Source organism: Octopus sinensis, linkage group LG10 (assembly GCF_006345805.1).
Source record: "Octopus sinensis linkage group LG10, ASM634580v1, whole genome shotgun sequence".
Lineage (NCBI taxonomy): Eukaryota > Metazoa > Mollusca > Cephalopoda > Octopoda > Octopodidae > Octopus > Octopus sinensis.
This window is the reverse complement of record NC_043006.1, coordinates 27,135,896-27,152,042: the sequence shown is the minus strand read 5'-3', so window position 1 is coordinate 27,152,042 and position 16,147 is coordinate 27,135,896. Positions and strand designations below refer to the sequence as shown.

General features: G+C 35.5%; 1 protein-coding gene across 7 annotated transcripts in view; it reads right to left on the bottom strand.

The window, feature by feature from the left end:
• LOC115216805 (breast cancer type 1 susceptibility protein homolog) overlaps positions 1-16,147 on the bottom strand; it is a 69,067-nt gene that overhangs the window by 14,641 nt on the left and 38,279 nt on the right. For 5 of the 7 annotated variants that reach the window (XM_036506411.1, XM_036506409.1, XM_036506413.1 and 2 more), the window contains 6 exons: positions 12,921-15,421; positions 11,635-11,791; positions 7,348-7,512; positions 5,024-5,121; positions 657-903; positions 180-531 (listed from right to left, as the gene is read on the bottom strand). In XM_036506411.1, coding sequence (XP_036362304.1) covers positions 180-531; positions 657-903; positions 5,024-5,121; positions 7,348-7,512; positions 11,635-11,791; positions 12,921-15,421 — 3,520 coding nt within the window. The remainder of the gene's footprint in view (positions 1-179; positions 532-656; positions 904-5,023; positions 5,122-7,347; positions 7,513-11,634; positions 11,792-12,920; positions 15,422-16,147) is intronic. The other 2 variants (XM_036506412.1, XM_036506410.1) reach the window with 2 other exon arrangements.

The following is a 16,147-nucleotide window of genomic DNA, read 5'->3' as shown; positions in this document are numbered from 1 at the left end:
AAATATTCCTCATGCACAGAGAGAGAAAGAAAGAGAGAGGGGGGAGGGGGAGAGAGAGACAGAAAGGGGAGGGAGGAGAGAGAGAGAGGAACAAGGAGTGGATGAAACATGGAAAGGTTTGTAAGAATTTAGAATCAGGTCAACAATCAATATTTGAAATTATAGAAAATTGACTTTACTTCAAATGTTTATGGGATTTGTTCTCAGGTAATTGTTTGCCAGTAATGTCTGATGGAATGACTTCTTCCTTGTCAACTGAACCATTTCCGTCCTCATCAGCTAAAACAACTGAAGTATCAGATTCATCACTTTCAATAATGGGTACATTTTTTTTGCATTTAACTTTATTTCGCGAGCGATTCCTATTATCATGCTGGCTTCTTTTCTTTCTATTCTGGACCTTGGGATAGCAAGCTGCAGATGAAGATCCTTGAAATGAGGGAGAGAAAAATAATTCCTCACTGTCTTCTGTTGCTGACTTTTTACTGTCATCAAATGTCAGACATTTTTCAACGTCAGTTGTAGGTTCTTCTGCAAAACGAAGTTTGTTTTCTTTTCAGAAAGACTTAATCAATAAACTAAACACCCAATAAATTAATCAATTAATGAAAGAAAGAGTTAATAGGAAAAAAAATGAATACAGCAGGAACTTATACCTGGAAAAGAATCTGGAATGACATCTTCATCACTGCTCAGTCTCATGTATTTATTATCACAATCCATGGTTTTTATCAAGTTACCATCTGGCGTTGGAATCTCTGCTTCTGGACATGGTGTAAGTTTTAACTCATCTCTACAGTCGGTATCTTCATTAATAGTTGAGTCATCCATACCTAATTTAGCTTCCAGTAATGCAATTTGTCTTTTCATTTCAACCAAATCATTTTCCAGGTAGGTACAAAACTGCAACAAATATAATGGTCATGTGTAATAAAAGATAACTAAAAAACAACTGATCACCTTCACTTTGTTGTTCTCCTCCCAGTCTAATAAAGAAAAGTTCCCGCTAAAAACTATGGGGGTTGATATATTTGACTGTTCTCTCTCTCAGAATATCTGGCTTTGTGCCTAAGTTAAAAATCATTATCTTACAACTAGGTATGGACACAAAGCTAAACAGAATCAAAAAACAACTTTCCATCAGAGCTTGCTTTTTCATTGCATTCACATTTGGTTCGAGTGTTGGGCCTCACAGAGGCAGTGACAGGTGACCGAGACCTTTAGCAATATATCATGCTTGAGAAGACTTGTCAAGCCAAGTGACACCATAGTCATGGCCAATGCCAGTGTCACATCAATGGCACCCATGCCAGTAGCACGTAAAAAGCACCTATTGCACTCTTGGAGTGGTTGGTATTAGGAAGGGCATCCAACCATAGAAACCATGTCAAATCAGATTGAACCTGGTGCAACTCCCTGGCTTACCAGTTTTCAGTCTAATCGTCCAACCCATGCCAGCATAGAAAACGAACGTTTGATGATGATGATATATTTTTTATAGTACTATTAAACAATGTTAGAGTATTTCGTTTTTGTATTTGGTTTACAAGCTTCTTGATGTAAATTCATCTGTTGAAACAAATCTTACTGAGTCTCAGGAGGGTCATTACACCAATAATACTAAACACACGCTTGTTCAATATCACTTCTTTATTGTTAGTCAATTGGTCAAATATCTAACCAACTACCTAATCAATCATTTGTCAAAATCCTTTCATCATTATTTGTGACCTCATCAATGACATGCTCTCTTTCTTTAAGGTCTGCCTTGAATTTATCTCTAAAAAGAGATATTTCTTGCTTGGTATTTCATAAGTATGAGCTGTCTAACAGCCAAATTAATGGATTTAGTGTATAGCCTATAGGCAATGCATTCTTTAATGAAGTGGACCTGTCAGGTGGTTATTCTGCCTTTTAGACAGCAGAACATAGGCTCAAGGTGGTCATTGATGAGGTTGTGAATAGCAATGAAAAGACTGGCAAACAAACAACCAGTTGATTGTTTAACCAACATATTAAACAAACGACCAAATTAGTTGGTTAGATTGACTAACAATAAACAAGTGATATTGAACAAATGCATATGTTTATTATTATTGGCATAATGACCTTCCCAAAACAACGATGTTAGATTATATGATTAAACAATTTTAAAAGGTGCACACAATATCCTACAAGTTTTTATGTGGAACTAGCCAATCTTATCCTTTATTTGGTACCTTTATGTCTCTTTTTTATCATTATTTTTACTATGTTTTATGTATAATTTTTTTTATTACTTTATCCTTTGATTGAATATATGTTGAATAACCTGAGATTAACCATAACTGAATTTTCTTCAAAAATGGTTGTTTAGTTAAAGTGAAACACTACAAAAATACTTGTTTCATCAACTTGCTTCAGTATTTCAATTTTGGTCTACCTAATGTAAGGGAATGGGCATAGATCCTTTGAAATGGACAAGCTCTGACTACATAAAAAATATCATAAGAAACTATGCTACAATATAATGATACAAACTGTAATGTCAACTGGGAGCAGGATGACAGGGAGTTCATACGTTTTGAGGTCAACACTATTTGTGTAATAACTTATTATTAGCACAGTCACACTGGTTTTTCTTGAGCAACATTCTTGGCAATGTCTTATCAATATCTCCAGGCTTTCTTTTAACTTCAGTCAAGGTTCAAAGAGTAAAATATAATTTCAGAATAGGAGGAAAACATTCCTAATAAGATGTCAACTGTGTAAACAACATAATAGTAATTAAATATCAACAAGAGAAAAATACAACATCAAATAAATTAACTTCCAAGCAAGTATGGCATGTAAACGTAAAAACGGGGCATATCATACAAACTGGATAATTTGTTCCTTGTAAAACTCCTGTAGTTCAACTGCTATTATTTGGCTCTGCAGCAACTCGCATCTTCTGCCAAAAGTTGCCGCTGACACTCAAGGTGCCACCAAAGTCCTCTACCATCTCTGACCCATTATTCACACTGAACAGCTAAAGAAAATGTTGCCAAATGTAACATGTACCTGTCTTTGTCCATCAAGAGCCAATGAATTTTTCTTTCGTATGACTGACATTTGGGCCATTCAAACAGCTTTTGCTCTCTCATATTTTAGCGTACATGCTCTAGTTCTGACGACAACGACAACGAAGTAATCGACTTTATAGCAGTATCACAAATAAGGCATAGAACAAAAAACACTGACTGCAGGAAATATGAATTGTATTGACAGGAAAAACAAAAAAGCAGCTCATAGTAGAGAAGCATGCATGATGCAATAGGATTGAGCATGCATACACCTGTACATGATGCAAATAGGAAATCTCATGATAGGAAGGCCTTTCTAAAATGAAGCTAAAGTTTGTTTCTAGCTTAATTCCAGTTTTCCAATGGCACTTAAACATACTGAACCTTATGAAGAAGATGACAGAGAACCAAGATATGTGGCACATTGCTGTAATTGAGAAGACCCATCCACAACAATAGAATTGAGATCCTAAAACCAAGAAGCCATGTAAAAAGTACCAGTGATGGTGCCAGTGTTACTTGAAAAGCACTGTGGAGTGGTTGATGTTAGGAAGGACATCCAGCCGTAGAAACCAAGCTAATACAGACTACAGAACCTGATGCGACTCCTGGCCTTACTAGTTCCTGCCAAGCCATCCAACTCATGCCAGCATGAAAAATGAGCATTAAATGATGATGATGCAGTACAGGGCGTTAAGAGGTAAATGAGATGACCACTTAGCCATATCAATATTGAACTAGTCTTCAGTATATAAAGAACGAACCCAATGGAATGAAGAGGCACACCAGGATACTACTAGAAATGGGTTGTATGTTTTAAATGGTGTTGGTATGTAGCTCTCTCTTTTTACTCTTTTACTTGTTTCAGTCATTTGACTGCGGCCATGCTGGAGCACCGCCTTTAGTCGAGCAAATCGACCCCGGGACTTATTCTTTGTAAGCCCAGTACTTATTCTATCAGTCTCTTTTGCCGAACTGCTAAGTGACGGGGACGTAAACACACCGGCATTGGTTGTCAAGCAACGCTAAGGGGACAAACACAGACACACAAACATATACACACATATATACATATATACGACAGGCTTCTTTCAGTTTCCGTCTACCAAATCCACTCACAAGGCATTGGTCAGCCCGGGACTATAGTAGGAGACACTTGCCCAAGATGCCACGCAGTGGGACTGAACCCAGAACCATGTGGTTGGTAAGCAAGCTACTTACCACACAACCACTCCTGCGCCTATCTATTGAAAAAATAAACAGAGACCTACTTAATAACTCAGTCACAGTCAAGGTGAAGAAAAAAACTTGTTAGGAAAACTGTGAAGGACACGAAAGATGTTTAAAAAGAAATAAGAGAAGTTCATATGAGCAATTAAAGAGAAATCAGTATGGATTAAGGAGACTGTTAGAATAATTATAGCCATAGAAAGATGTAAGGTTAATGAAGGACTTTAAAGATTTTATCACAATTTTAAGTTTACAGTGTGCAATAAGAATGAACTTTGGTAAAGCCCAATTTGACAAAATCAAACACAAATTGCTGAATTTCTTATGAAATATATGCAAAGGTAAAAAAAATGATGCGCCAAGAACTTATTGGTCAAGTAAAGGAAAAGAGATACCCTCACAGAAGGTTGTTAAAAATGATTTTTTCACATAAAATGCCAGAGCTGTGATAATTGGCTATAAGTGAGATTAGGGAAGAAATACACTGATTGCAAGATCAAAAAAACTTCCAAACATAAGAAAAAGAAAGTTAGTCTTTTAACTGGTCATCAAATGGATAAATCTGCAGTACAGCCAATGTCGAAATGTTTCAATTTCTTACATTTGTGACACTAGGTCACCTTATTTCATGGACTTACCTCCTAAATTAGTAAAAACAAGTTCAATATAAACCTGGTGCAGAAGTTCGTTTAATGAGATTTGGACCTTAGTCAGTTAAAGCATCAGTAAGCAGATAAAAACATTCTTACCTGTGTGGTGTATTTTTCAGTCTGAGATCCTACATTTTCTGAACCTCGAGTATTTTTATTAGATGTGTTTAGGGACTCTCCTTCATCACTTTGTTCAGCTGAAAATAATTGAAATCAAACAATAGAATAACTGCTTCACTAATGTAATGCTTATTGCAATCAACTGGAAATCTACCACCACAGATTTCTAAAGAAAATCACAGATGTCGAAAGGCAGAATGCACAAAGAAATAATGTCAGTGTGAAAACCAATATCTCACAATATTGATTTCACGCTATCAGCTTCAATAAGTTGGCTATATTGTATAAAAATGGCAGACCAAACAACTGTTTCACTCCCAATGAATGAATAAAAATGGACACAATGAAGTGGTTCTAAAACATACTTTAAAAAATACATTTGTCCCCATCTATTACTCTCTAAATTCCTCAAACCATCAGCACCTTTTTGACCATATCTCCTCAGACATTGAAAAAATTTACTTTGCCTCTCTTTTCTACAAAATCATCATCATCTGTAAGTCAAACATACACAATTTCTCATGCTTCTCACTCATCCACCCACAAATGTTGCCAGTGCACAAGCTGAAACCTTGCTATTATCCCTAACTTCTAGACTTTCTTTACTTTAAAAATTACACTTTGCAGTAGGCATTGCCAGCACAACTCAGATTAGACAGATATTTAAACACTTCACGCCCAATCTGTAATGACTCCAGAACAGAGACACTAAAAGCATCTACCAATAGTGTTAAGGCAATCGTGTCTCCTTCAACAGCACAATCACTACACATCTATGGGATATTTTTGGTTTGAACGGCAGTTTTTTCTAGCGGTGTCATATGAAATTGTCACCCATAATTATGACCCTAGTATCGATCTATTGCATTTCAATCTGTTTTAGGGTTAGGGTTAGTTATGGTTAGGGGTGGGGGGAAGGGTATCTTTTTTTCTTCACAAATGTAAATAAACCCAATCTGTTTCTTAAACGAGGGACATATTCATACAGCACAGAATGTTTTTTTAACTCAATGGACATCATCGATTGGTTGAAATTGCAGAAATTGAAAAAAAAAACAGCAAATATCTTACAAACTATAGAATTTTCTCAATAAAGCCAAGAGAAAAAGATGTTTTATAAACACATTCTACCAGTATATGAAGTCTAAAATTTTTTAGTTACCTAGAAATATTGTTAAAAACTGCCGTTCAAACCAAAAAGATCCCATCTATGAAAAAAAAAAACAATATTGCACTCAAACTACCAATAAACACAAATATACAACTAGATTCTCAAGTTTACAGTCACTGCCAAATCTCACCGTTACTGAGAACCTCTTCAAGTGAACAAATTTCCTCACTACAGCCAAAACTACATCAAAAAGGTTTTTTTCATTTTCAGAACCAAAAAAATTAAAACCTGCAACGAATATAAAGTCACTACTCAAGTATGAGGTACTGGTCTCACATCTGGGATGCTGTTGCTGCTATACACAGATATTCTAGATAACATCAAAAGAAAACCCACTCAATAAGGCGCAAGAGTGGCTGTGTGGTAAGTAGCTTGCTTACCAACCACATGGTTCTGGGTTCAGTCCCAATGCATGGCACCTTGGGCAACTGTCTTCTACTATAGCCTTGGGCCGACCAAAGCCTTGTGAGTGAATTTGGTAGACGGAAACTGAAAGAAGCCCGTCATATATATATATATATGTGTGTGTGTGTGTGTGTGTGTGAGTGTGTTTGTGTCTGTATTTGTCCCCCCAACATCGCTTGACAACCAATGCTGGTTTGTTTGCGTCCCCGTAACTTAGCAGTTCGCCAAAAGAGACCAATAGAATAAGTACTAGGCTTACAAAGAATAAGTCCTGGGCTTGATTTGCTCAACTAAAGGTGGTGCTCCAGCATGGCCATAGTCAAATGACTGAAACAGGTAAAAGAGTGCAAAGAGTGTAATAAGCATGAAGTTACTCATACACACCTAACTCTGGCCAACTGACATGTTGCCTCATCTCTCTCACTCCAGCTTCCTTTATACCTCTAAGCTGGACAGTTTCATGTCACATTTATAGGGTACTCCTGACTCTCCTCCTTGTGCAACCTATATTGCCTTAGTCTATCCACCCCAGAACATCTTCCCTCTGGAATTCCTTCCTTGCACTTGGCACATGTACACACACACACACACACACACACACACAAAAGATAAAAACACTATGAAGGCTTTGAAGTGAAACTAAGTTAAATATTTCAGTAATTTTGTAAAAGAAATATAGTAATGTACTGTAAACAGAAAATGGAAATCCAAAATAAGACTTATTTACCTTCAGATTCAGATATAACCAAGCGTTTACTTCTTTTATCAGTTCCAATCTCATTGTCAATTCCCTCAAATTTTTCTTTATCTTTTCTAAACAAGTCTAGGTCGTCAATTTTCTCAGAATCAGAGATGCATTCCTCTTGTGTACTGGAAATTTTATTTGCATTAGCTACAGTAAGAATGAAAATGAAATATATATATTTTGTGGTGTATATTTTTGTATTTGATTTAAAAATATGCTATCATTTTTTTAAATTTCCTTTTTTTTACAAAAATTTCAGTTTATGCAAATATTTATTTTTAACCTGTTCCTGCACACAGAATTTTATCTTGGAGAAAACTTTCTCTCAATAAACTTTGTGAGTAAAAACATTGGGCACTGAAGTGGTATCTGCCACTGAAGAGGAAAAATCATGCTGAAACACCATATCTAGTAGTTTGCCAACATTACTTGGAGTTCAGCACAGTGTATTTTTATACTAAGAAAAAAATTCCACATGAATGCCCTTTTATGTTCTAGTGAGCAGAAGCATTTTAAAAATACATGTACAGATATAGGCGTAGGAATGGCTGTGTGGTAAGTAGCTTGCTCACCAACCACATGGTACCGGGTTCAGTCCCACTGCGTGGCACCTTGTGTTTTCTACTATAGCCTTGGGCCGACCAAAGCCTTGTGATGGATTTAGTAGACGGAAACTGAAAGAAGCTCGTCGTATATATGTATATATATATGTGTGTGTGTGTGTGTGTGTGTGTGTGTGTGTATGTTTGTGTGTCTGTGTCTGTCCCCTCAACATCGCTTGACAACCGATGCTGGTGTGTTTACATCCCCGTAACTTAGCAGTTCGGCAAAAGAGACCGATAGAATAAGTACTAGGCTTACAAAGAATAAGTCCTGTGGTCGATTTGCTCGACTAAAGGCAGTGCTCCAGCATGGCCACAGTCAAATGACTGAAACCAGTAAAAGAGTAAAAGAGATAATGATATGTATATATGCAGAGATCTCTTGCTTTACGGAAGCAATGTGTTTCTGAAAACATGCAATTCCACAATGTGAAATTTAATTTTCCTATTGATTTTCATATTATTAAATGAGATTGTGTTCCTACGGGCATTTTAAGGGGAAAAAAAGCACAAGAAAACAACAGAGAACAAGCAATGAGATCACCTTTGTACATGAAAATAACTATTTTTAAACATACGCAGTACAATATAGGGTCATCCCATAAGTAATGCAGTATTTTTATACTTTTATTTTTCAAAATTAAGATAAACAAAGTTCTTTTTAAATCTAAAATATACTCTCCTTCATTTTCTAGAATGCTCTTCTATCTATCTGGTAGATTAGCAAGGCCCCTCCTCTAAAATTCACTTGTCCGTGACAAGAAATACTCCTCCAGTACTGTTCTGACCTCATCCACAGAATTCATATTTTTTCCATCCAAATGATTTTGAAGATTACAGAATAAATGATAATCAGATGGGACAATGTCTGGTAAACATGGTGGGTGGGGCATTGTTTCCCATTCAAACTGCTCCAGCATTTGGAACGTCATCCTCGCTGTATGTGGCAGAGCATTATCCTGAATGAAGAACACCTTTCATCTTGAAACCAAGGATGGTTGTTTTCCTTCTAGCACTGACTTATGCTCAAGCTGCTCACAGTAGATCTCCTTTGTTGTTGTTAAAGTGAAATCATAGTTGTGGTTGTTGTCAGTGTCACATAACAGGCACCCATGCCGATGGCACGTAAAAAGCACCTATCAAGCGCCAGGCTTCAGGGAGGTATTGTGGCCAATGCTGATGTTGCAGATCTAGCACATAAAAAGCACCTTTTGAGCACTGGGCTCCACAGGCAATGACAAATGACCGAGACCTTTGGTAATATGCTGTGCTTGAGAAGGAAAATCCATCAAGCCAAATAAAATTGTAGTCATGGCAGATACTGGTGTCACACAACTGGTACCTGTGCCAGTGGCAAGTAAAACTACCCTTCACACTCACAGAGTGTAAAAAACCTGATGAAGGCCTACATAACACAATCTGATGAAGGTAAGCAAGCCAAAACTTCTAAGTCACAATCAACCTCTCCCTTGTGGAAATTTATATATATATATATACATATCATATATGTATATATATATAGAGAGAGAAAGAGAGAATGAGGGATTTAATTCACTGGTGATCTAAAAGAATAGGTACACTGAGTAAGTGCTATAATTGGTCATCTGTTAGGTTCCAAGTTCACAGCTGAGGCTGGAGCTAGGGTTCAGTATTAGGCTTCCGTGTTAGCAGGTATATATTAGAGGAAAAGGACAACAAAAACCAAGGCAGGACAAGTATCTCAAGTCATTTATAATAATTTGATTAGGATAAGGTGAATTTTAAAAGTCAGCTTGCCAACCTGCATCGAAGGACTTTTGGGCTGAGACCTATGAACAACTTCCAGAGATTCCCTGGCTTGGCTGTGCTTCCAAAGTGCCTTGCCAGTTTGGGATAAACTCGCGAGGCACGGCATGACAGTTATGCCTACGTGACCATGTTGCGAGCAGAGCAATGAAATTGTTCTGCATGCAACTGTACAGTGTCCGAGTCTCTCGGACCTGTGGGCTTCTACTCAACAGGTACTGTCACAGCTAGGGAGATTACAGCTGTCAGCTGAATCGATTAAGATCGTTCCACCATCTCCTCAAAAAGCAGAAGAAAAATTCTGTTTTCTAGCCGTAATAGCTATAGCGAAAGAGGTGATATGGAAGACACGTGGAAGAGGTATTGCATCAGGCACCTTCGTCTCTGGGCATGCTTTGGTTAACCTCTTTTTATATCACCTAAGAGGGAAAGCATGTCTGGAGAAGTAATGCCTGATGGCAAAAAAGTATGACAGAAGATAGAAGAAAGTAGCCCAAATGTTGGGTATGTAAGCACCTAATTAAGCAGAGTAAAAATAGATGAAGTAAATGGTTCAGCGCAGCAAGAATGTGGTTGGTGAGTCAAACCCATTCCGCATCAATTCATTTTTTGTTTCATCTTCATCTGTAATTGTATTTATTCATATCTGTTTCTTTATTACCCACAAGGGGCTAAACATAGAGGGGACAAACAAGGACAGACAAATGAATTAAGTCGATTACATCGACCCCAGTGCGTAACTGGTACTTATTTAATTGACCCTGAAAGGATGAAAGGCAAAATCGACCTCAGTGGAATTTGAACTCAGAACGTAACGGCAGACGAAATACGCTACACATTTTGCCCGGTGTGCTAACAATTCTGCCAGCTCGCCGCCGCCTTCTTTTTTTTTTTTTTTTCATATCATTTGATAAGTCCCCAACCCCATTTGTCCCTTGTATTGTCCCCTCTTTGTTTAACCCTTGTGGTTTCAAAAAAATCATCATGCTAGTTCCACAGCTTGTGTGTTGATTGTTCCAAGTTTACAGTTCGAGTTAGTGTGTTGGATTGTTGGTTCTTAAAAGAATGTTGTTACGTTCCATGTGGTTATTGCTGTTTGTTTCGATTATATTGTTATTACACTGTTGCAGTGTATTCACTTGTCCCTAAAGATATAACATCTGGTGATGAGGATCATTCAAAACTCACATTGATTATTTGACAATTTCTGCGTCATGGAAAACCTATTAGCTGCAGTAGTACAGCTTCAAGAGAAGCAACAGGAACAACTACAGGAGTCGCTAAAAACAAATACAACAACAATTGAGTTACAGTTATTGACTTAGTTATTCGCATTATAGGAGAGAGTGAGAGTGACCAAAATTATGCTCGAAAGAAATAAAAATAGTCAACATACAAAACCATAAATGAATAAAAAGTAGCACTTAGAAGCCACATAAAGGAAAAAAGAAAATGCTTAAAAACAGCTGCAGGATTATTTTGCTAACAAACACAGAGCAGTATACAAAATAATAATCTCAAGAATGGTTCTCTACTATCTTACAGACTTTTCTACCCATTCGAGGCATTACTTTTCATTTGGATCCTTATAATAATAATATATACAACAAATTTAAGGCAATGAGTTGGCAGAATTGTTAGCACGCTGGACAAAATGTTTAGCAGCATTTTGTCTGTCCTCATCTTCTGAGTTCAAATTCCACCAAGGTTGACTTTGCCTTTCATCCTTTTGGGGTCAATAAAATAAGTACCAGTTGAACACTGGGGTCAATGTAAACAACTTATCTCCTCTCTTGAAATTGCTGGCCCTGTGCCAAAATTTGAAATTAATATTTACAACAAATTGTTTGTTATACTCTAATGCTTAAAGGGATAATTATACCTTGTTTTGATGATTGTGTTCTTTCGTTATCAAAGCTGTTAGTATCTTTTTGTAATTCAGTTTTTTCATTTGATAATTTAATACGTCTAGTAACTTCTGTAGTATTACTTGAATCACAAGGATCTTGGGATGCATTCATCTGGAAAGAAAGATTTACCTGAAACAGATAGTAGAAAGCTTAAAAGAAATTACAGATTCTATTTTTGATTTTAAACATTGCAATGAAACATCACAGGAATAAACAATCCAATCATTATCACGATAACCACCAAAATTACTACATAAACAGAATTTTGTAGACTATCTGTTATTTCTATGTTGCAGTTTTGACTATTAGAAATACAATAAGAGGCTTCCAAATAGGAAAGCGTTGTGCAAGAAAGAGCAGTAGAAATCTCAAAACCACAAGAAAAAGGATAAATTCTCGAAAGGAATGAAAATTAAAAACGTTTATTCAAGAATTTATCCTTTTTCTTGTGGTTTTGAGATTTCTACTGCTCTTTCTAGCGCAATGCTTTCCTATCTGGAAGCCTCTTATTGTATTTCTATATGAATAATATATAGTCTAATGACTAATTCGTTTTTTGTGCTAGGCCACTGGTAATAATAATTTATTATTGCTCTATGTATTATGTTTACAGTTTTGACTATTAGGTTGATGCAAAGTAATAAAATGACTACTATATTTATTCATATTTAATATGCACTTGTGCTTATTATAATTATGGGCTACAAAATCCTGGAAAACAATATTTTGTGTAGTAATAAACACGTTTTTTTCTTCTTTTTTACAGCAAGAAATCTGTTGTGTTCTGACACTTTCAAATTTTAACCTCTTATCTTCTGCATAATGCTATTTTCTCTACTGTAGCTCCATTCATTTGAAAACAATCTTAATCTTCATCTCACTAGTGCTGATGCCATGAAAAAAAGCACCCAGTAACATGGTTGGTGTAAGGTCACCCAGCAATAGAAATCATGCTTAAGTAGACACAGAAACACAATGCAGTCCTCAGACCTTTCTAATCTGTCAAACTGCCAGCACAGAACATGGACTTTAAATGATGATGATATATCTTTAATTATATGGCTGCATGTGTGTGTGCACAAATGTATATACATATATGAAGGAAACAGGAGTGGATCAGGAAGGAGATGGTGACAACTACCTGAAAGTTTCTTGAAAAAAGCAGGCTTATAAAGAAAAGGCATTTAAATTTATACTTTCATGTGTAAAAAGTGAAATATAAAATACCTAATGCAAAATATTTTAAAATGATACTTACATCATTTGGTACATCAAGTTGTGATGATATATCAACAGCAGTATTTCCATGTTTAATTGTTTCAACTTGTAAACCACCTTCTTTTTGAACTCCTGACAGATTTCCCTGTGATTCCATTTCAATGCTGTGTGAGGTTTTTAATGTATCTATATGTTGAAATTTTATTGTGCTTATGCCTTCTTTTGGCTCATTAGCTGTTGTTTGACTCATTTCTGAATGAATCTTTGTAGAGTCCTTTCTCACCGTGATTAGAGTTTGCTTAGCTTTTGGTTCTTGTGACTCTTGAGAAATATTTGCAACACTATTTGAATTTTCTAAATTTAAACTAAAATTCTGTATTCTTCCAGACTGCTCAATTTCAATTCCATTATCAACTGGTAACAATGGATTACTGTTTTCAATATCGATATCTTGAAATATTTGTATTTCTTTGCTTTCGGTTGAAGTGTTCCTTTTTAAGTTATTCATCCCATCACTATCTAGAGGAACTGCACCGTGTGTCCAACTAGTGACAATTGGCTCACTTACGACATCTGTGGTTATACTAGAAGGTGTAGGAGAAAGTGGCATTGGTGAAATTGTTTTATCAGTTAGAAATTCTAATGATTCTCTGTCACACGAAGGTGCTTGTGTTAAGGAATCATTGTAACTGTCCCTAACATTTGAGGAGTCAACAGACTTTTCTTCAGTAATTTCATTGGGGATAACCCTTTCTTGTGACTGATTGCCAATGGATGCCGAATTTTTCAAATCATCACATTTTATTTCAAAATAGTTTTCTTCATTAGATTTTCTTCTCTTCCTTGGACATTTTTGAACCTTCAAAGGTGAGGACTTTCCTTGCAAAGATATGACATGGTCAGACAAATTTTCTAGTATTTGTTTTTCCTTTTCTTCAACTGGCTGACTACTACTACTACCTAAAAATATACAATTGCCTTTAGATTTTGCTTTGCTCCTAAAAGAATCAACTAAATTATCTTTTTTTGAACTGCTATATATTTCAGATTGACAGCTGAAAACTTTATCAGAGACAACTGATTTTAAGCTTCTTCCATCAAGAGAAAAACATTTCCTTTTTGATGCTCTAGTTGGTTTAACAATCTGTGAATCTAATGTAGAACAGTCAGTAGTAAACATCATTGTTTTAGGAGTTGTAGTAGATTGATCCTTTTGAGGTATATCCTTTTGGTATTTTGATTGAACAGGTAGGTTCTTTGAACATGATTCATTATTAAATACAACATTTTCTTCTGGTGTTTCTTTTCTCTCAGCCTTAGGTGTTTCATTCTGATACAGTTTCTGTAGTTCTGGCAATATATTTACATAATTGTTTTCAACATCTACACTACAAGGAATCTCACTACATGAAGACGGCTGACATTCAATTGATTCAATTTTACAAGGTTGCATTGAAGGTAAGGATCCTTGCGATTCTAAATCAGATGTTTTTTCTGAAATAGTTTTTGGAATGGTGGATTTTGCTTCAGGATCAAACTCAGATACAATGATTTTACAATTCTTGTCTTGAGAACTGTTCATTATGAGGGGAGGAGTTAATTCTTTATCATACATGAGAACAACATCTTGCAAAGACTCTGGATTTTCATATATTTCTTTATTGTCAACTTTAGAGTTACTACTGAATAATGGAGAAGAGTCAGTGGAAAGAGAATTAGAATTCTTCAGATTTTCATCTGATTTACAATTGAATTGTCTGATAATTTTATCGTGAAAAGTTCCTTCTAAAAGCATATTTTGACTAATATCTCCAACATTTTCTTTACAAGTTTCTCGCACACACAAAGAGTGATTTGAAGGTAGAGAGACAGAATCATCTTCTATATTTTTTCCAGTATTTAACTGCTTTTCATTATTTCTTTCAAGATCTTGGGATGAAATACTTTCCTTAATCTGAGGTTGACCAATACAAGAATTAAGCTTTATATTGTCTTCTGACATTACTGAGCTCTGGGTGAGAGTATAATCCACAAGTTTAAAATCTGGGATTAACAAGAAATTTGAGGGAGATTTGCTATCATTTGATACTGCCTGTGATTTACTAGTTTTGTTTGGCATCTTCAAAGCCTGTTTAGATGAAATAATTTCTTTGGCAGCATCATTGTAAACTTCTTCAGTACTTATTTGTTTATTTGATGCTGATAAATTTGACAAATTACAAGGTAAAATTGAGTCATCAACAATTGAAGAATTTCCTGTTTCTGTTAATTCCTTCATTGAATTATGAAGTGGTTTTGAATATTTATCAGTATCCTTATGAAATGTACTATCATTTACTTTATCAAGTTTATCAGAAATTAACATATCAACAGCAGAAGACATTAAAGAATCATCTTTGAATTGAGATGCACTTTTTATTGAAGAGCAACAACTTGTTTCAGAAGCTAATCTATTTGATGGTGATAAATCAGAGCCAGAATCCTTTCTATCAGATGCGTGTAAGAAACTAGAAGGCTTACTTACATCTTCAGATTGTATTTCTGAAATAAATAAGATTGAAATAAATAAATGTAGAAAGATAGAGTAAATATTTTCCTGAAAAATGTAAGATTTTCATTAACACAAAGTTATATATGGATGGGTAAAGAAATAATTCAGTAGCTTAACACCAATAAAATAAATGGTAGTTAAAAAAAAACAAACTAAGTTCACCCAAACAGAATTTCAACAGAACCAAAAGACCTAAAGTTCATTTTATCAAGAAGCAAACACAATGAACACTGATCACATCTATAAAAATAAAATACCAGCAATGAAATACACATACTCTTACTCACCAACACTACATCTGAGTCCCCCAGATACTTTCTCCTTTTATTATCCCTATTAAATCTAATTTTGATTCTAACATTAACACCTGTATACCACTTCCCGTTCCTTGTACCAAATATTCTATCCAAACTTTCTTCCTCAGTACTTCAATTCTTTAGTACAACTTTCTCTGCTTACACTTATCTTTCTTGAAATAAAAAGAATAAAAATTGACTGATGTGAAACATGAAGGTTAGAATTTCATCAACTGAGCCACTGAAATCATGCTTTTTTTCCCCTCTTTCCAGACAGTTCAGTAAAAATTAAGTTCATGTACAATGAGGTCTAACTATATGAGATAAGCCTCTAAGGAGAAACCAAACAAAATCATATCTGTAAATGGTAATTTTTTTAATTATTCATATGCACAGAATAGGAATTGCACACATGACCAT